This window comes from Atractosteus spatula, chromosome 6 (genome assembly GCF_055471065.1).
Source record: "Atractosteus spatula isolate fAtrSpa1 chromosome 6, fAtrSpa1.hap1, whole genome shotgun sequence".
Taxonomy (NCBI): domain Eukaryota; kingdom Metazoa; phylum Chordata; class Actinopteri; order Semionotiformes; family Lepisosteidae; genus Atractosteus; species Atractosteus spatula.
In genome coordinates, this window is record NC_142711.1 from 35,336,381 (window position 1) to 35,357,462 (window position 21,082).

General features: G+C 40.7%; 1 protein-coding gene across 1 annotated transcript in view; it reads left to right on the forward strand.

Annotated features, from left to right (window-relative positions):
- Positions 1 to 14,700, forward strand: part of lrrc24 (leucine rich repeat containing 24) — a 32,128-nt gene extending 17,428 nt beyond the window's left edge. The window contains exons 2-5 of the mRNA XM_088919130.1: positions 8,057 to 8,261; positions 8,885 to 9,163; positions 9,869 to 10,037; positions 12,822 to 14,700. Of these exons, the coding sequence (XP_088775256.1) occupies positions 8,109 to 8,261; positions 8,885 to 9,163; positions 9,869 to 10,037; positions 12,822 to 13,837 (1,617 nt within the window). The 5' untranslated portion in view covers positions 8,057 to 8,108 and the 3' untranslated portion in view covers positions 13,838 to 14,700. The remainder of the gene's footprint in view (positions 1 to 8,056; positions 8,262 to 8,884; positions 9,164 to 9,868; positions 10,038 to 12,821) is intronic.
- Positions 14,701 to 21,082: the final 6,382 nt, after the last annotated feature.

Sequence of the window (21,082 nt, forward strand, 5' to 3'; positions counted from 1 at the left end):
TTCTTGGCCTTTTGTTCTGTATTCACAAAATGTATGGTTACTTGCATTGTTAAGCGCATTGGGGCAACCGTGTTGTGAAAGGCGCTATATAAAAATAAATTGAATTTAATTTAATTGAATAATCGGCGACTACCTGTAATGTGGTTTTGAGGTGGGTGTTTCAGGACATCGGTCCTCCTGCAGTTGAGAACAAAATGTGTGTGTGCTCCCACACCAGTGTATTGTCAAGAGAGAAATTGGTGCAAGCCATGCCTCATTCAGCTGAACCCTGCAGGCCGTATTACTGGAGAATGATTTCTGTTGTCCCACAGCACAGTTAAGTTCTGAAGTAAGTTTATTCTAGACAGTCATCCCGAGAGCAGAATAAATTCAATATATACTCTGCTGTAAAATACAATCTGCAATCCAAATCCAGCCCTGGCCAAACTTTTGTGTTAACAGAAATGTCAAGACAAGGACAAGGACAGAACATACATTTAAACATGGAATATGACAGGGCTCTACTATGAAGTAGGAAAATTTTAAACACCAATCACAGATTTTATTCTCATATCCCGAGCAAGCGGGTTCTCTAAATTATGTGAATGTGAATATTAATTAATTCTGGCAGTTTTACAATACTAGGAAGAACTGTCTAAACAGAGTTATGATTCCGCTTTTGGGTGTCTAAAGTTTAAGGTAGAAGCCACATACAGCTGTTTCATCTTCAGTGCCAGAGCTAATAAATACTGCAAAAAACTGACCAGTATCACTCTGGGTTTTGCAAAAGAGAATTATGAACTTAAATTAACAGATGAATCAGCCTCTGTCCAGCAGTGTGTCTCCTCGTGCAGCCATTTTCAATACCTACTTGATCAATAACAAGATTTCGGTGAGCAAAAGCATATCCCAGCCAACAGTGAGTACAAAACAGGATATACAAATCCATCACAGAGTATGTATGTAAAACCAGAGGATAAATTAGAAATACCCTAGACAGCATGTTTTCGGACTGTTGGAGAAACCCATATGAACAGAGAGAACATGGAGGTTCCATACTCAGAGTGCCCAGTCCCGGAACTGAACCCTGATCCCAAGTGCTGGGAGACAGAAGCTCAAACCATCTCAAAACTGTGTTTTTCCTGCTTTGTTGATTTAATTTTACAATAAAGAGTATATATAAAAAACGGAGAAGTCAATTTTAAAAAATAGTAATGTGTGCGTCTTATTGGAGTTTTACCTTTAACACCACCTGGAATTAATGAATAAAGAATTAAATGGGATGTACAGTAATTTTCTGTAATTATTTGAATCTCTTTATAATGGATCTTTATATAAATACTATAAATCTATAGGTACTTAAAGATTATGTATACAATTTTATTCAAACAGCTATTATAAAATGAATATGAGGGTTACTGGACTGTTACAATATTTTCAGTTCTATCAAATTAAATTGTTTTAGAACATGCCTTATGCTAAGTACAATCTCAACATGTTTGTTTTATTCATATCGCAATAAAAGAGAAAATGTGGCACTTCAGAAGAAATATAAGCTGGTCTGAAAAACAATCAAGAAATCAATTACACAAAGCTACAGGGCCATAAACACAGAATGCAATACAAGGTCAGGCAATGACAGTAGATTTATAGATCTACAATCAGTGAAAAGTATGTGAGCAAGATTACCATATAAAATAACTTGACATCTTTCTAAGTACACAAATCAAAACTGGCCGGAGAGTGAGTCACTTTGTGTTATGACTGATAACCACCACACAAATTTTAAGCCAGGAGACCCATTTAGAGAAAGGCTGAGAAGCAGATGTACCTCTATTTTATTCAGAATTGTAGGTTTTGTGTTACATGTCAAGTAGAGAAAAACATGATTTAACACTGTCATTTCCTATGCTGTCAATAGTGACTGTAAAAGATGACAAAATTTTAAGTTTGTATCACACTAAAGGCAACAACAGTAAATGTGTAATTGCCTGACACCATCTGGGTAATTAAAATGCCAGACCATAATGTCCTGCCTCTCTAAAAGCTAGTCCCCTGTGCTCTGCATTTATTTTTTATTATTTTGGAAGAAGCCAGGAATGTTGCTTGTAAGTCTCCACCGTTTTTGAAGTTATACAGCCCTGTACATAAAACTTTGCTGCACCAAACAAGACATCACATAAAGTTGCTGTTCAGTTTGGATGATTAAAAACTACTGGAATATGATTACATTACTTATCATTTGTATGTACTGTATATGTTTCTACAGTATATACTAATTAAAAAATGTCTAATTTGCCCCATACTCTGGACTGGGTATTATAAATGCCTCACAATACAGCATGTATCTGTGATTATTTGTTTATTTAAAATGAATTAGAAAATGGTATTTCTGTCTTTGGCCATCGATTAAATGAGCATCATGTGAGCATCACAAACTGATGGAGACAAGAGATGCATATGTTGTGGGATTTCTTTCCCTGTAATTGAGACTAGAGGTTTTAAAAAAGTTTACATTTAAACAGTTGCATAATTTGCTAATTATAATGTCCAGATAAATTAAATAAATCTTCCACGTGGCTGTTAAGTGATTCAAACAATACTGACAGTGTAAATATTCTAAGACTGAGGAGACAGGAAAGTGATCAACTGCATGCTTGTTCAAAGCTGCAGAGCTGCTGATCTGCTCTGTGCTAGGGTTAAAATAAGAGCGCTTCTTTTGTTTCAGTTAGACGGGCAGATGCAGTCAACATGTTTAAAAATGTATGTCTTCCAGACCTTATCCATGGTTAGAGGTTGACCACAACAACTCCACACCCTTCTTCAAGAAATGAGAACAGAGGACTGAGATATACTTATGGGAGATCGGAACAGGCCAGCCAACTGTGTTGATGAAGCTGATACCCTGGCTTGCTTCAAACATAGGACTGTATGAGATCACTGGGTCACTTATCTATTAATTAATTATTCTCAAACAGAAAAAAAAAACATCCATGCATTTTCTAACCACTTTTTCCAATTAAGCATTGTGAGGGAGACACACACACACACCAGATCCAGTTTTCCCATAAGCTGCACCACTGCACCATGCTAATGATCAAATTGTAACTATTTATATGGCTTATGGTATGACTTTGGGAAATTATGGAAAAACAGGGACTTCCTCACAGCTATCAGGACTCCATTCAAAAACACTAAGCTAGTGTCAGAGTTATTGGAAAACTGTCTCTTCCAAAACAAGTAGCTGTAGTAAAATGTAAAGGTCATAACAAGGAAGACTCCTCGGTGGCCAAGGGAAATGCTTTAGCAGACATGGCAGCCAGGCAAGCTGCCATGAAATACGAGTGGCCAGATCAGGAACCAGAGCTATATTTGAGATCACTGGCCTTTCAGCAGAGTGAAATTAAGGAGGTTCAGAAAGAAGAAACACAAGTTTGGGGGAAAATGGTGTGGGGCGGTGCCAAAAAAAAAAGACTGGTCATTTGAGGTGATCACTGGACATCCCATGAGGCTACCAGACACACCAGACTTATCCAAAGGGACTTGGATACTGTTAAACTATTATATTATAGTTCGCAGGGAAATGACCGAAGTAACAGCAGAAGGGGCTGCTTGTAGGCTAGGCAAACGATAAAAACATTTTTTAAAAAGAAATCAAAAATGAGATATAATGATGTGTTCCTGCTTAACTTACACATTGCATGACTTTAAAACCTATAAAAACAGGTTTCGATAGTTAATAACCACTTTTTATGCGCAAAAAATGGGTGATTTTTCTTCCTCGTGATCAGATCAGAATCTTTGTGTACGCTGTAAGGTTTTTACTTCTTAATTAAACGTTTAAAATACACAAATTTCATAAAGACAATACAGGTTTCGAATAGAAAAAATCCCATTCTTTTCTCTTCCTGTTGTGTGAAACTGATCAGCAGGTCTTTTTTTCCCAATCAGTGGCTCTGAAAATAGCATACCGCCCACTGCGCTCCGTCAGAGGGGGAGGCGGCACCGAGAGAGGGAGGAGGTGCGGAGCTCAGTCTTAAACAATGGCCGTTCTATAGCGTGGAGTGCGAATGGTACTAGTTGTGTCTGCATTCATAACTTAGTGTTTAAAATTAAACAACGTAAATGTAAATCATTTTCTTTGACTTCTGAGTCCCTTAATTATCATTAAGCACAGCTTTCTCACCACTTTGACTAATTTTTGATCGCATCTTGTAAAAATATATTTTTAATGTTCAAATATACATTAAATCTGACCATCATAAAATAAGTTAAATACAAAATTAAAGAAAAAATGGGTTAAAATATATTCAAAATATTTTGCTAACAATGTTAACTGTTTATAAAAATAAAATGTATTAACTAAGGAATAGGATGGCACAGTTGTTAATATGTTTTTTATTTTGTTTCTTTTTCATAAATACAGCAGTAGTACCAGATGTCTCAGTGGCTTTCAAAATAAAATTATGAATGCAAACCTCTGAACTAGAAAGATAACTAAGATATCCATCCATTTCTAATGGTGGCAAAGTGGTTAGCATTGCTATCTTGCAGCACTGGGGCCCTAGTTTCAATACCTGCCGTCCTGTGTGTGTGTGGAGTTTTCTCTGAGTTCCGTGGTTTTTCTCCAAATGTGTGATAGGATTCCCTCTCGCACTCCAAAACATATGGGTAGGTTAATTGGCTTATGGGAAAACAGGCCCTGGTGTGTGTGTGTTTGTGTCGCCTGTCCTGTGATGGACTGGCGCTATGTCCAGGGTGTATTCTGCCTTGCGTCCGTTGCTTACTGGAATAGGCTCCAAATCCTCTGTACTGGAAACAGGAAACAGCCTTTCCACCTCTCTTGCACATCAGTATCCATATCTAGTTAGTTATTTAAACAAATTGCCTCTAAATACAAACATCTTAAGATGCTAGCTCTGTGGATCAGCATCAGCTATGTTTGCCCATTCCTTCAATTCATGTGCATCCAACACACAGTTCAATGCTAGCAACTACATAAAATCTAAAATACAATCCTCATTTCAGTATCTACTGTATGTAAACATACAGTTTGTTAACTTCATCATCTTCGTCAAAAGTACGCCTAACCCCATTAGGAAGTGTTCTTGTTATAAGTGTATTCCTCAACTTTCCCCAAATTATCTTTTTCTTACCAACATCTATAGTCTTATATCCTACAATAACTCAGCCAACACTTAAATCCCCAAAAGCTGCTTGCATTAATTTCTTTAAATCACAAATATCATATGTAAATACTGGCCATGTAATACTCAGCATTGTGGAATAATAGTTTCTTTTAAAGGGAACTAGAGAAACTAGGAACTAGAGAAATCAAGAAAGGCTTTTTTTTCTAGAATTAATAAATGCACATCCTGTTCACTGTGGAAATTAAATTCACACTGAGCAATCTTCAATATGTTCAGAATTTTATAGCCAGCTTCGTGATCGGGATGCATTACGCCCGTCTTCAAGTCCTTGCACTGGCTTCCTATCAGGTTTCGAGTCAACTTCAAAATCCTCATCCTCATTCAGTACCTATCTGGCTTATTATCTGTCTACTCCCCACCTTTGTCCGTCTGACTCTGGTCTTCTAGCTGTCCTCAAGAACATCTACATTCACATGGGTGACAGGACCTTCTTTAGCTGCACCCCAGAGCTCTGGATTTGTATCCCCAGTGATATCAGTCACGTACCCTGAGTGCATTTAAATCTAACCTCAAAACCTTTCTTTTCAGAAGACTTAGTGTCTGTATCTGCTTCATTTTTTAATTTTAGTAGCACTTCTAACTGCTTGTCTTTCTTATATGTATTTACTTTGTACTCTGTGGTCTTTATAACTGTTTTTACATCTACTGTATTGCTTTGAGATGTCACTTTTAAAGGTGATATATAAAATAAAGTTTTTTATTATTGTTATAGAGAAACATGATCAGATTTTCTGTGGTTCAGAAAAAAATATCTAAAGTATACTAGTTTGTCACTCTTCTCACACTCTCTTTGCTAAATGGCTTTTCATACTAATCTGATCAATCTAACTGCCTATTTTCTGTGCTTTCTCTATCCTGTTAGATTTATAATTATTCTGAAAATGTTCTTCTTGAAATGACTCATTTCTAAATACCTGTTTTCACTGTTAACATCTTGCAGCAACTCTGCGACAAAATCTACCCTTAGCTCAACCTGACAGTTCATCCTGCTACCAACACTGAATAAAAAAATCCTTAGATTTCTACATTTATGTCTTTATTTAGTGGTTTCATTAGTGACAAAGGCTAAAAATGTTTTTTATGTGTTGCGAAAAACTGACTTGCTTTAACAAAATATATTTACAAATCCTTTCGCCTGGCAATCTACCTGAATGCCCAACTATCTGAGAAGCCCTCCATGAAACCATGTTTTCTATTTATTTATTTAAGGCTCTCTGACAGATTTGCTGTTTTTTATGCATGCTAATTTTTGATTCCTCACTCTGTTTCATGTTTGCATGTTCTTTTGTAACATACACCTTTCTGTGATATTTTTGTATATCTAAGCAAGTGTTCCTGCATCCCTCTTCTGTACTATGTATAGTCATGGCTTTTTTCTGTTTGCTTATTTCAATGTACAGTAACACCTGCTCCATTTCTAAAACTTTTTGCTCATGTGCATTTTTGTATTTTTTACACCTCTAGCACTTTAATGTCCTAAATTTTCATTTGCCTTAATTTGTAGACAGAATTAGTACTTATTAAACTATGAATTAGTAGAATAAAAAGTTTTAGCCTTAAAAAGCTTAAGTTTTCACTATCTTTTGTGTCTTGTCCTACAACAGTTATTATTGATCACCAAATTATTGTACTTGACATGACTTCATTCACCCTTTCCTGAACGTCTATGACAGGCAGAGATAGTGCTGTCTCTAGTGCGATCTTTTGCAGCTGACATTTCACTGTTTTAAACGAATAAGAAATTAGATTCGATCATACATCTAATCACTTATTCTACATAAACACAGTGTAATTGCTCTCTGAAAATGCTCTTTTCATTGTTCGTTTTGGAGACCTTGATCGAAACTAATTTGAGATGTCAGAAAGGATTTATTTTCTCTGTGTATTTCTGTGTGCACATTTCCTACATTGCTTTGTCGAGATTTTAACTTTATATTTAGGCTCAGATTTCAACTATAAATCGTACACTAATTACTAACAGTAAATACTAATGTTTTGCTCCCTCTTACTACAAAAATATATATGTATTGTAGCTGGGATGAACGTTTTTTCGTACGTGTCTCTACCTACTGCGATTCGGACATGGAAATGGTTAAAGATGGCGACAAGTCAGGCACCCTCCGCCTCCATAACTAAAGTGCCTAATAGGAGTGGCTTAAGCGACATACACAGTTGTGTAACTGACAGTTTGAGGTAGCCTATCGTGTAGATTTTGCTTTGTTGCTGATAGGTTAAGCTTTCAAAACTCAGCCCCAAAGTCATGTGACTGATTTTTCACCCTGTTTCGTTGGTTAAACGCAAGGATCCACCATGGTAACTGGGATGTGTAGTTTTTAATTCAGTTTGAATTATAACTGTACGTACTGTCTTCGTATTTGGCCAGGGCTTTAAAGAGAGGGCGCACCAAAAATTTTCGGTGCTATCGTCTGTGCTTTAAAGGTACCCCCATCGTGGAAGAATTTGACCTCGGAACGTTTGCCCAGTGTACGCTTCTCACGCAAGCCGGCAGTAAAGAATATATACTGTATGTAATGGTCAGCTTTTTAGAATGACCATATATATGCATAAGGCAAACAGAAAGTCATGTGGGAGAGTATCTTGTATTGTTAGTTCACTATATAAAAGAGCACTGTAAACGTTGGTTTTTAAGTCTTGTACCACACAACACAAGACTTCCATATGCATATGAAGTAAAGATGGCTTTCAACACACAAACTCAGCTGAAGGCCTTTTTTCTGGCACAACAATAATAATAATAATTGCTTACACTTATATAGCGCTTTTCTGGACACTCCACTCAAGAGTTTCATTCTTTTATGTGTTCAAATTAAAACAGAAGATAGAAAATGCCTCTTCCTGTGTTTCAGTCTGACCTGCCTGTTCAACTTCGGCACTCCTCAACGTAACACTCTGTCCACGATGGACATCCTGCTGCCGAACCTTGTTGTTCTGGTCATGCACGTTGTCAGGACGCTGGGGTGCCCAGCAGGGTGTCGGTGTTACAGTCTGACGGTCGAGTGTGGCTCCATTGGCCTGCGAGAGATTCCCTCAGATGTCCCTCCTACCACACAGGTAAGATTGATGTCAGGCCTCTTGGGTTTATTTCACAGTCATTTCTGGTTATTATGAACGGGTTGTGAGTGGATGGATAATTATTGTTGCGTGAGGTTACCAAAAACCTCAGGGACACTAGTGAAAAGAACCTGATTTTAATGCTCTCAACTGTTTACACTCAGGCTACGCCTAAACAGGATAGAGTACTTAACCTGCGGGTGCGCTGCGCTGCTCCATGTCCTCAATATTTTCCCACATAAACACTCATTCCTGCTCCCAGCTCCCTGCTCCCTCCACTCTGGCTGGGCGGCACACCGGGACTACAAAGGACACATCCAGTACCTATACCAGTTGATCTCCCACATTCGATCACAATGCATGATTCCAGAGAATCAGCCTAGACCAAGGGTATCTCTTTGCCAAATGCCCAATGGGAAAAACCGGGAATGCTGCAATAATTCTCAATTGTTTTCCGGCAATGGTATTCCTGTTCAAACTATGTTTCTGAACAAGAAACCTACAGTATTCTCGACTAAATTGCATAGTGTTTGCCTGCTGCAGTAATTATCTCAGTTCATCAGTTACCTGTGTATTTTCTCCTTCGTGTGTTGAATTCAATTGCGTCCATATTGTCCGTGCAGACCATTTTCCTCCAAGACAACGCCATCGGCCAGATTCGGCAGCAGGATCTGTTTCGGCTGGGGCAGCTACACTACCTCTACCTGCAGAACAACAGCATCTCGGCCCTGGAGCCTGGTGCCTTCCACAGTCAGGGCCAGCTGCTGGAGCTGGCCCTCAATGGCAATCGCATTCACCTGATCACTGCCGACGTATTCCAGGGCCTGGAGCATTTGCGTATCCTCTACCTGGCTGGCAACCAGATCACACGGCTACAGGACTTCACTTTTCGAGGCCTGCAGGTCAGCAGGCTGCAGCCCTTCCCCCTCTACATGATGACGCATCCTGCCCTTCCAGCTGCACAATACTTAGGGACATCGCATGCACATCTTTTTCTTAAAGTAGAACTGCAACGCTATTTTCATATTTTGGGGTAGAAAAAATTAACATTGATGAGTGCATTTCAAACCACAATAATGTAAAATGTGCATGGTAACTTGTAAAACCTCCAATTTACATCACAAAATAGACAAGATTTCCAGGTATGCACAGCGCCATGTTCTGCCATTCAGAACGAGGCAACAATACATCTGGTGCCATGTGAGGCCCTATGGCATTGTAAGCAAGCAGGCCTGTGAATCCATCTCTTTTAATCCAATAGAAATATTACTTTCAATTTTGAGACTTTTTTTCCAAAAAAGACTACTTGTTAACTCTGTATGCAGATCACATGGGAACATTTCTGCGGTGAAATGTGTGCTGCACAACCTGTATTTATACGCTTGTATTCATCACACTACATGAGTCATTATGGAAACTAGTGAGCAGGAAGGGCCGCATCACATGGCTATTCGAGGGAACTCAAATGTGAGTTGCGTCAACATGGTGATTTACAGTACTTTCACAAAGTTCACAATTTTGTGCTCAATTTGAAATTTGTATTTTTTTCTATAATTATTAATAATAATTATTTTTTCTATAATTCCTCCTCTTTCTCTCTTGAGCAGAGATTACAGGAGCTGCACCTGCAGGAGAACAGCGTGGAGCTGCTGGGGGAACAAGCACTGATAGGGCTGTCCTCACTGGCCCTGCTGGACCTCAGCCGGAACAACCTGCGCACCATGAGCCAGGGGTCCTTGCGGCCTCTGGTCAGTCTGCAGGTGCTGCGTGTCACAGGTGGGGTCAAATGCCAGAATTTCACAGGTTTTCTCTGTCTCTGTGGGAGACCACATAAAATTGTATGAAAAGGACTGTCCCGATTAAGATATTAATCAAGCTGAATAATCAAGTAAGGAACTGACTGGAATTTATTTTTTTTCAAAATATAGTCAGGCATTTTTTTAACCGTTACTGGATATGCCAAAGTTCAAAAGTGAGAGAAATCCTATCACAGTTTCCCAATGCAGCAGTGTGGAGCAGTGGTTAAGGTTCTGTGCTTTAACTGGATGGTTGTGAGCTCAAATCCTGGGAAAGACACAGTTGTTGTACACGTCAGCAAGGTACACTCAAAACTACTCCAGTTAAAATACATATGTATGTTGCTTTGGACAATAGCCACTGCAAAACAAATGAGGAATTACAAAGAAAATATGAGGACAAAATGGAGGGTTGAAAACTATTGAATGAAAATATCAGCAGTAGGTTTGGGTCTAAATTAGAACCCATCCAAATTTTTAGAGAGCCATTTAAAAAATAAAATATTTCAATAGAGTTAGAATTTCCAAGTCCTGTTTAATACTTATCATCTATTCCCCATTTGTATCCATCTCTGCATGATGCATACTCAACTAAATAATAATCAATTTTACCTCCTCCCCAAAATCCACAAACCGGACACCCCTGGACGCCCCATCGTATCAGCATGTAACTGTCCCACTACTTACATCTCAGCCTTTCTCAACAGCCTCATGAGACCGCTGGTTGAAGGTCTTCCGTCATACATCAAAGACACCAACCACGCGCTCCAACTTTTTAATGATTTCCAATTTCAGGCACCGAATGCTACATTTTTACCATTGACATCACATCTCTTTACACCGTCATTCCCCATAATGACGGCCTTACAGCCCTCAAGCACACACTGGACAAACGCACAGTGCTTGATCCACCCACCCACACCCTGGTACGCCTTGCAGAATTGGTTCTCACACTGAACGCATTCTCCTTCAATAATCTTTTTTACCAACAGGTGAGTGGAGTTGCCATGGGCACCAGAATGGGACCCAGCTATGCCAATATCTTTGTTGGCTGGGTAGAAGAACGCTTCTTCGCTTCCCTGACCTCTACAAGCGATATATTGATGACTGCGTCGGTGCCGCCACATGCTCCAACGATCAGCTTGAGTGCTTCCTGCACCATTTCACCAACTTCCACCCGTCCCTCAAATATACGGTTAACATATCTTCCACTACTCTTCCGTTTCTAGACATCAACTTCTCCATCAACTACCCCCGACTCTCCACTTTGGTTTATTACAAACCCACGGATTAACACAGCTATCTCTTGTATAGCTCATTTCACCCCAAACACACTAAAAACTCTCCCTTTTTCACAGTTCCTTCGGCTACGACGACTATGCAGCGATGACATTGACTTCGAGAACCAAGCCCTCAAAATGAACTCCTTTTTCATCAACAGAGGATACCCCAGCAGTGTTATTGACAGGGCCCTTGCCCAAGCCAAAAACAACCCCCCGACCATCAACCCAATCAGGAACTCCCGCCGTAACAACCGCATTCTTTTGGTGCTTCCTACCACCCTAACACACTTTCTGTCCCCAGGAACATTAACGGTAACTTTTCCATCCTACAGAATGATCCCTCCATTGGGGCCCTCTTTTCTGACCGCCCCATCATCTCATATCGCCGATCACCTAATCTGCACAACCTTCTTGTTCACAGCTTCCTTGACCGCCCTCAGCAACCATCCACACCAGGTACTTTCCCTTGCAACAGAGCTCGCTGTATCACCTGCAAGTACACATCCAATACCACACTCATTCAAGGCCCCTCAGGACAATTCCAGATCACCCAGATGGCATCTTGTACCTCCAGCAACCTTATTTACTGTATCACTTGCAGTAAATGCCCAGTTTCTCTCTACATTGGAGAAACAGGAAGGAGACTTGGAGACCGCTTCAGAGAACACGTCAGGGCTGTGAAGATTAAAGATCTCTCCAAGCTCATTGTTTCTCATTTCACCTCTGATGGCCACGACCACTCTAATCTCTCCGTCTGTGTTCTCAAAGATGGTTTCCCGAACTCATACATCAGAAAGACTACCGAAACCAAATTTATCCTGCAGCTAGGATCACACCTTCCCCCTTCTCTTAACGACAGACTACTATTCTACTAAATTTTCTCCATTCATTGGAAGTTTCATTTCAACACCTCTCGATACCCATTCTGACTTCACACCTCTTGATTGGCCTCTCTTTCTGTCCCCTGCTCCCGCCTCTCACCCCTCCTCCCTCCCAGCCTTTGTTCTCCCACTACATTACCTTTGCCTACTGCCTTGTCTCTCTCACACCTGAAGAAGGCTCCACGGCCGAAACGTTGTGTTTTCTTCCTTCTCTTTTCAGCATGGAATAAACCTATTACTTGTTCCTTTGCAGCCTACGCATGCTGACGCAGCTACCCACCTGAACTACATAATAGTACAGAATTCTCTATAATATTTTTAATTGATGCTAGATTTCTGTTTGAAAGTTCCAGAAAATAAAGATATACCTCATTGTATTAGTGATATTCTCATATTCTGGGCTCATGCTTGTCTCATTAGATTCCATTGTCCTTGAATGTGCACGTGTTGATTTAATGCAAAGCAGCTGACAGCTTTCTCTTCCGTTTTGTCTGTGTTCTGCTTCCTCTTTCTTTGTCCCTCTCCCCAATCTACCTTCTGTGTCCTTTTCCCTCCCTTCCCTGCCCCTGGCTCTTTCCTTCTCTGTGTTTCTGTGTTCAGAAAACCCCTGGCGCTGTGACTGCGCCCTGCACTGGCTGCGCAGCTGGATCAATGAAGAGGGCCAGAGGCTGCTGAGCTCGTCAGAGCGGCGGCTTGTCTGCGCAGAGCCCCCCCGCTTGTCCCACCTGAGCCTGGTAGAAGTGCCCGGCAACAGCCTGGTGTGCATACCACCCGTGGTGCAGCTGGAGCCCAGCCACCTCACCGTGCGGCTGGGGGAGAACCTACGCGTGTCCTGCCAGGCCTCAGGCTACCCTCAGCCACAGGTAACTTGGCGGAAAGTGTCCCAGGCCAAGTCGGAGTCCTCGCCTAAAGGAATGGTGGAAAAGGATCCTGGGGGGGTAACAGCAAGGCCTTGGAAAAGTGCCCGTGGGGAACGTTTTGATCCAGACACAGGCAGCGGGATGCTGTTCCTCAGCAACGTCACAGTGGCGCACACCGGCCGCTACGAGTGCGAGGCTTGGAATCCGGGTGGCGTGGCCCGAGTCACATTTTACCTCTCGGTCAACCTATCGTCCACCTCGCAGCGCTCGCACGCCTTCCCAGCCATGGACATCAGCCAGGAGCCCCTCTACGAGTTAGAGAGCATGGACTTCAATGCGCTCAGCATGGCCACCCAAACCACAATCGCTGTCGGCATCTCGCTGCTGGCCCTCACCGCCCTGCTGCTCATCGCCATGATCTACAGCCGCCACCAGCAGCGCAAGAAGGGCCACAAGGAGGAGAGCATCCTCTATGTCAACGACTACTCCGATGGCCCCACCACTTTCGCCCAGCTGGAGGAGTACCGGGATGAGCGCGGGCACGAGATGTACGTTCTCAACCGCAGCAAGCCCGTTTTCCCGGCCAGCTACCCGCAGCAGGGGGCGCTGTCCCCCTCTGAACCCCTGCAGGACCAAGCCACTCAGACTGTGGAGGCTGGGGCTGGGGATGGGAGGGAGGGGCCGGACGGAGAGGGCCTGTTCCTCAACCAGAGCCTTCTGTTTGACACGCAGATCGCTTATGAGATACACTGCTGAGGAATGCAGGGGGCCAAACTCAGACTCTCTCGTGTGACGTAAAAACAAGAGGGGACCGATGGGGGTGGCGTCGCATTATTTCAGGGAAAAAGGGATTTGTTTTTCAATACAACGAGAACTATCCCTTGAGGGAAAAAACAAGAAGAATTTGTACACTAACAAAAATTGTGTTAAGTTCTTTAAAAGCAATGAATTGTTCTGGCTTTTTTAAAACCCACCAGTTTGGAGACATTGTGGTACTGATAAAACAAAATGATGCCGGGAGAAACAGAATGATGTGCAGTTTGAGTTTTTAAAAAAAGTTGTGCTGCTCTTTGGCAACCCTGACCCTGCTGGGGATAAGGAACTTTTTTGAAGTAGTAAAGGGACTTTTTAATGTGTAACTTAAACACTTTGCGGTCATGCCAGTGTTTCTTGCTGCGTGATCTTGGAAGTTTCCTTTCTTAGTTTTTAAAATAATGTTTATGTTTAAAAATCCACAAAATTATATTAGGTATGTTTGAAAATGTCACCGGAGTCAAGGAGGTATTTAGAATACCAAAGGAGGGATGTGGAGTTATTTTTAATAAATACAAAATACAGCCTGAATTGTCTTTGTTTAAATAAGTTTTGATATTTCAAATAGCAGTGGTTGGTGTTATTATGTTTCTGCATCTGTGCACAAAGAGAAACTGCTTGTATATTATTATTATTATTATTATTATTTCATGCTATCAAAAGCAGTTTGTCAAATGTGGAGTGTTTGGAATGCATTCACATTGCATTCTTACAAGTCTGTATCAACCATATCTGCCTAATGAGACCAATTCACTCCCAATTATACCATACTTGAGAAACAATAAAAAAGTAATATTAGAGGTTTACTGCTTGCATATGGTAAATCACCCTTTTCAAATGGAATAGTTCTGCATCTATTATGTGTTTGCCAAAAATAGACCAGTGCTGTGTGGACCATTTCAAAGTAAATGGAAACTAACCCTAAAGCTGGGTCAGTTTGGTTGTCTTTTCTCTGTCATAGATGGTCCTGTGAAAACAATAGTGCTTACCATCACAGTCCAAGTCAGGTTTTTTTTTAAATGTTGCTTTAAGACCTGTATCTTTCCTTTCAGTATGTGCAAATGCCCAGTGCTTAATCTATAAACCATGAGGTTCCAGAGTCTGGTGTGAATGGGAGAGAGTGAATTACAAGGGGCAGCACACTTCCAGGAGTCCATAACAGTGACAAGCATAACTCCAAACATCAGTGTAACACAAAGCGTAATTACTGTCACTAGACAATCGACAATCACTGTCGATAGACAAACTAACAGGGTTTACTTAAAACAATTTTTAGTTAATAATTTCACAAACCATAATCATGTTCTATCAGGCCTACTCTATTTTTTTTAAAACGATTTTGACTCTTGATTGTTCTGTAGGGTTTCAAAATCTGACTGTATTATCTCCACTGGCCTATATTGTAAGTAGACATGCGTAAACATATAATTTTATTTTAAAGGTAAAATTCTTTTTTTTCAATATTTTCATTAAAAACACCATTTGATCAGATTCCTGGTTAAGAACGTGTGTAAGACAATTCAGACTCTTTTCTTTGAATAGACTCATCTAACATTAGCCAGGTTTTGTGAGAGCTCAATCAATTTTCTCTTCATTTTGAGGAAATGTTCAAATATTTGAGCATACAATATTGGACATGTAATATCCATGCCCTGTCAATCACATTCAATTCCTGACAGTTTGACCTGGTGGTATGTCAGCAGCTCAGCAAAGTACGAAGCTCCACGTCCTGCTCTGTTCTCACTATGCTTACATCCGTTTATAAGGTGTTCACATGTACCAAGCAACCAATAATTTTTCACCCATGCGTCTTTAAAATTATTTTAAATTTGAAGAGGAGCATGTTAAATATGTAATGTAATGCCGAACTGAACTGCGGCACTAATCAAACACACTTAGTGTGGCAAGGAGATGATATGAGTCCATCATTCTCAGCAGATGAGCCCTTCATTCTGTTTGTTTTTTGACGGCAGAGGGGAGGAATCTGTAGTGTAATCTGTTTGTATTGCCCAAAAGACAAATTAATCTACCTTTTGTCTTCAAATGTATGAAAAGTCATGTACAGACTGCAGGCTATAGTTTCCCCAGTTTCTGCCTTCAGCTAGTGAAAGAGAAGCATTTCAATTACTCTGAGTTGGAAGTGGATCAGCCTTCCATCTAATGCTCAGCCTGCTGTAGGTACTGTGCAGCTCACAGTGAGAAAAAAAGGGCACTCCGCATGGAAATGGATTTCCATCTCTTCTGTCCTCGTATGAAGGTCACTCACAGAAGGTAGCTGAGTTGATTGATAATTAATTGGTTGAATAACTCTGAATGACCAAATTTCTTTTTAAAAAAGAACAGAGCCTTGCAAGACATTGAATCAGTCCAAAACATACAGTCAATATGGGCTTTGCAGGTGGACAGGTGGACAAGCCGTTGTTACAGCAGCAGGAACATTCGAAAGGTCAGACCATTCCTAGGTTTCAGTGCACCAGCAGAAGTAGAATTCTCATTAAGCACCTCACCAAATGACCTCCATGGCTTATTCTTTGTATGTCTTTTCTTCCACATCACTGCAAATTACAAGAGCTCTGACATTTCAGAAACAAAGTGAATCTTTTTTTTTTAGATCATGGGTTGTGAAAGACCTTCAATAAGAAGTTTAATATGCCAAGCTAATAAAATTGAACTGTTAAGTTCAGGTCTAGATTCTCCTGTTCTAGAGCTGCAGTGTATCTTTAATGTGTTTGGAGACTACTGTGAAGGAAACTTATCAAGTTTCTTTGTTGTATTACTTATGTTTACGTTATGACACTTTTGTTATTATAATTAGTAACTCTTGGGCAAAATGATTAAGGGTTTCCACAGCTGATGAAGCAGAGGAAACATCTTACTAACAAACAGAATAATGTGAAATTTATTTTTTTTATTTTTATTTATTTATTTTTATTATCTTGATAAGTAGACCTAGATGATTAAAAAAGGCAGTTTCCAATGAGATGCAGTGAACTAGAGAAGTCATTTGTTCAAGATGAGCGAGGCATCTTAACATATACAAAAAACATCCTTGTGTAGCTGCATCTATTTTTATCCTGTTTTACTCCTAATAAAAGGTGGCTTTCATTTTGTTATTTTTGTCCTCAGAGCTCAGCTCTAATTTTACCCTGGTCCTTGGTACTGTTGATTTTATGTTATTTAGTTATGGATGTCTTATTTCCTCTCCATCTTTCTGTCCAGAATGGCTACTAGCTGTAACCAATTACAATTAAAGCAGCTAGATCTGAATTAGATTAGCTGCATAAGTGCGAAGCAACGTCTCCTGCACTCAGTTCTGAGGATCAATTCTGAAGGTTGTATTCTTTGACATAATGGTTTTTAAAGATTTCTGATAAAGTGAAGAGATGTATACCTGCTGGTGTATCATTCCTACTAAATTCTTTACTTAATTGATCCCTTGACTGAACTAACAAGTTGCATGCATGAGAAATGGCTGGGCTATATTTGGCTCTCCCTACATCTAAATATGGTCCTACTTTAAATTTCAGCTCTCAGGATGGCTTACTGCTCATTGGAAGTACCAGTTGAATGAGACACAGCTGGGCTGCATGTTCAATAAGCTTCAGATGGAGTGAAATGCCACATGAGAAAAAAGAGCTATGCTTTGTGTCTTTGGTCACGCCTCTGCTCTAATCTTGAAACCCAAGAAGAAATGGGTTTCAGTCTATGTCTAGACTCCAGCCTTGATGGACAGGGTGAATGAAAACTGGACTGCAGGAACTCTCATAGTAATGGATTGAGCTGGCTTACAGCTCAATCCATTGGCAAGTGAAACTTGGCAAGTGATGGATATTCAAGAAAATATTCCTCAGTACAGACCTAAGCTGTGACACAGCTGTGACAGCTGTGACACAGGTCCTGGACAGGTGTTCATTAGGTAGAACATTTGCCAGGCTCAACAGGGCAGAATTATGTTGCAAGGGATCAGGTTGGGCCAGCAGAACTAGGGCTGATCAGAGATGGGCATTTCTGGTTAATGTAGCCACATGCTCTCATCTTATAGATGAAAGAAATAGGAATATATGACACAGATTGAAACTGTCTTATTTCCTGTGCCTCAACATCTTCTGGCAGTCAGGTATTCTTAGATTGTGTAATTAGAGGGAAAATCTCAAACTGGCTGCTGCTGTGTCAGGGGGGTAAGTTGTGATTCAAGAGAGGTGTTCATACACAAACCGGATCAGTTGGAAGAGTTAGTGATGGGGGTGGGAAAAGTGGTTGCTAAATGAGATCTGGTGCTTTGTGAAGAGTGGAGAGTTGTTATAGTGCTTATAAAGGTGAAGATGGAGAGTTGGGTAAACCAATCGGTGTCTCTTTAAGTGAAAGTGACAATTTTAGTAAATATCACAAATGGGTGACGTGGAGTAATTGAGTGTAATTTCCTGTTCTGGTGTTGTCACACATGGTATGGCAAATACAGTAAGCCCTTGAATCCACATTAGAGGGACGTACGAGCTCATTGGAAAATTAGAGATTTCTGTGGAGCACAGGAGAAACAAGAGCTTGGGCTGGGTAGCTACAGTAGATGCTGGTAACATCACAAAACAGCCCTGGAATGCCATTGGAGAGCACAAGAGAATATAAATAAATGCTAAATCTTGACAGCGAACATGTATCCAGTTGAAAGCAAATGTCTGTGACATAGAGAAATTACTTGTTACTAGTTTCACTCGTTATGTTGAAACCGATGGAGACAGGGGGCCAGTATTGGGATGGGGGTGCTTAATGTAGTGAATTAAACATTGTACAGTATGTCTTTGGAAAAGTACTTGTTAGTCCTGTTGTTACATCCCAGTGTGTGGTCTGTGTGTTTTTTTTTGCTACTGTATGTTCCACACTGCTGACTCTTGATTGTTCTCCCTCCCCTATTGGCCCACCATTACACCACTGTTCCGTATGACATCATGATCAATCAGCCTCTCAGCCAATCAGACTACATTTTATTCAGTATATAACATGGAGGTTTTCAGGAAGGAGAGGCCTTTTTCGTTTGACTTCGGTCCTGTTTGGTTTTGGTTATCGCTTCGCTTCGCTTTCGGTTATTGCTTCGGGTTTGTTGTTTTGTTTTGTGTATTTTCGTATAGCTTTGGCTTTGTTATTTTGTTGGTTTCTGTTAGTTTCTTTGTACTTTCGTTTGTTTGTGTGTTTATCCTTGTTTTGTCATTACCTTGCCCTAATGTATTACATGTTCAACTTTTGTGTTCTTTTGTACCCTGCTCCTGTTGATTACTCTCGTTTTCCCTTATTTGTATTCCTGGTTCACTTGTGTTTTTGTGTGAACTCTTGTGTATAAGGTTAGTTTAGGTTGTTGGGCACACTTTACACACTTCGTTGACTTTGTATTAGTTACACTAGTTTAGTACGGGTGAGTGCCATTTGTCTTGTATGGTTTTGGGTAGTCAGGGGAGGTTAGTTAGGGTGTTGAAGACGCGGAAGACCGTGTTTCGGGTTTTCTTTTGCAGTCAGGTTAGCTTTCCCTCACTTTCCTATCCAGCTCCATTTTATTTGTTATTTTCTTTTCTTTGGCACCACTCTAGTTCCTTACCCTTGTTATCATGCTTCCAAAAGAATTATCCTAAATGTTACACCCCTTTACCCCTAGACACTTGGGGTTGTAACACCTGCCTTTCCTGATATAACTTCACTTATATTTATACTCTACTGCTGATTGGGGCATTATAGAATAAAGCTATTTGTTTAAAAGATCTTCCTGAGCTAGAACCTGGCTAAGGCCAACCTGAGGTTGGGTGATGGAATCAAATATTTATTCAAAACTTCTTAGGTTTTGTAGATTGATGTAATTTACATGATTGACCACACAAATGTCCGTGGGGAATTAACCTAGCAGTGCACTTTGGACTGTGAGGAAACCAGATAACCCAGTGAAAACTCACTTGAATAGAGATAAGTTATTTTATAATTTGCATATTTAAATAGCACAACTGGGGTGGCATAGTGATGGAGTGGTTAGCATTGCCGTCTCACAGTACTGGGGTAATTTGCTCAATTCCTGGGGTGCATTATAAAGTGTTTTATCCCAATCAATGGCAAAAATCCCATAATGTAATTAAATACATTATGATTGTGAAACGGGCAGGCATTCTGGTAAGATTGAGGCAGCGCAGCAATCGTGCCCCTCTCCCGAGTATACTTATTGCTAATGTTCAGTCACTGGACAATAAACTGGATGAACTGAGAGCAAGGTTTGCTTTCCAACGGGACATCAAGAACTGCAACGTGCTGGCGTTCACTGAAACCTGGCTTGACCCGTCTGTTCCGGACTCTCCTATCCTCCCGGGGGGATTTTCTATTCACTGTCAGGACAGAACAACGGATTCGGGTAAGAGCAAAGGCGGCGGGGTATGCTTCATGGTAAACAATTCCTGGTGCACAGACGTGGAGATTATTTCAACATCATGCTCTACACATCTTGAACATTTGACAATAAAATGTCACCATTTCTATCTACCAAGGGAGTTCACATCGGTAGTTCTCAGAGTGGTGTATATTCCTCCGCAGGCAAAATTCACAAAGGCACTGGATGAACTAAACTGTCACCTTAACAAACATGACAATACACATCCTAAGGGGGCATTCACTGCCCGAAGTGCAGAACAAACACGTTGGACAATGTTTACACTCCCTTCCGGGATGGTTACAAAGCCCTCCCCGACCTCTTTTCGGTAAATCCGATCACACCTCCATTCTGCTACTTCCCGTTTACAAGCAGAAGCTTAAACAGGAGAGGCCAACGTTAAGAACCATTCAATGTTGGTCGGATGAATCGGATTTTATATTAAATCACTGTTTTGCTACCACTGACTGTCAGATATTCCGCAAAGCTGCCGGAAATAATATCAATCTGTATACGGACTATGTTACTGGCTACATTAGTAAATGCATTGAAGACGTGGTTCCCAGGATTACTGTTCGCACATATCCAAATCATAAACCGTGGGTAAATGGCGAGATACGTGCCAAACTTAAAGCTAGGACAGCTACTTTCAATTCTGGCGATAGGGATGAATACAAAAAATCCAGTTACGACCTCAGGAAAGCTATCAAAATAGCTACAGATGCAGCCATTCAAAATGCACGGTACAAACCCATACCACGGGCATCTACGCGTGCGCCACCGCACCGTACCAT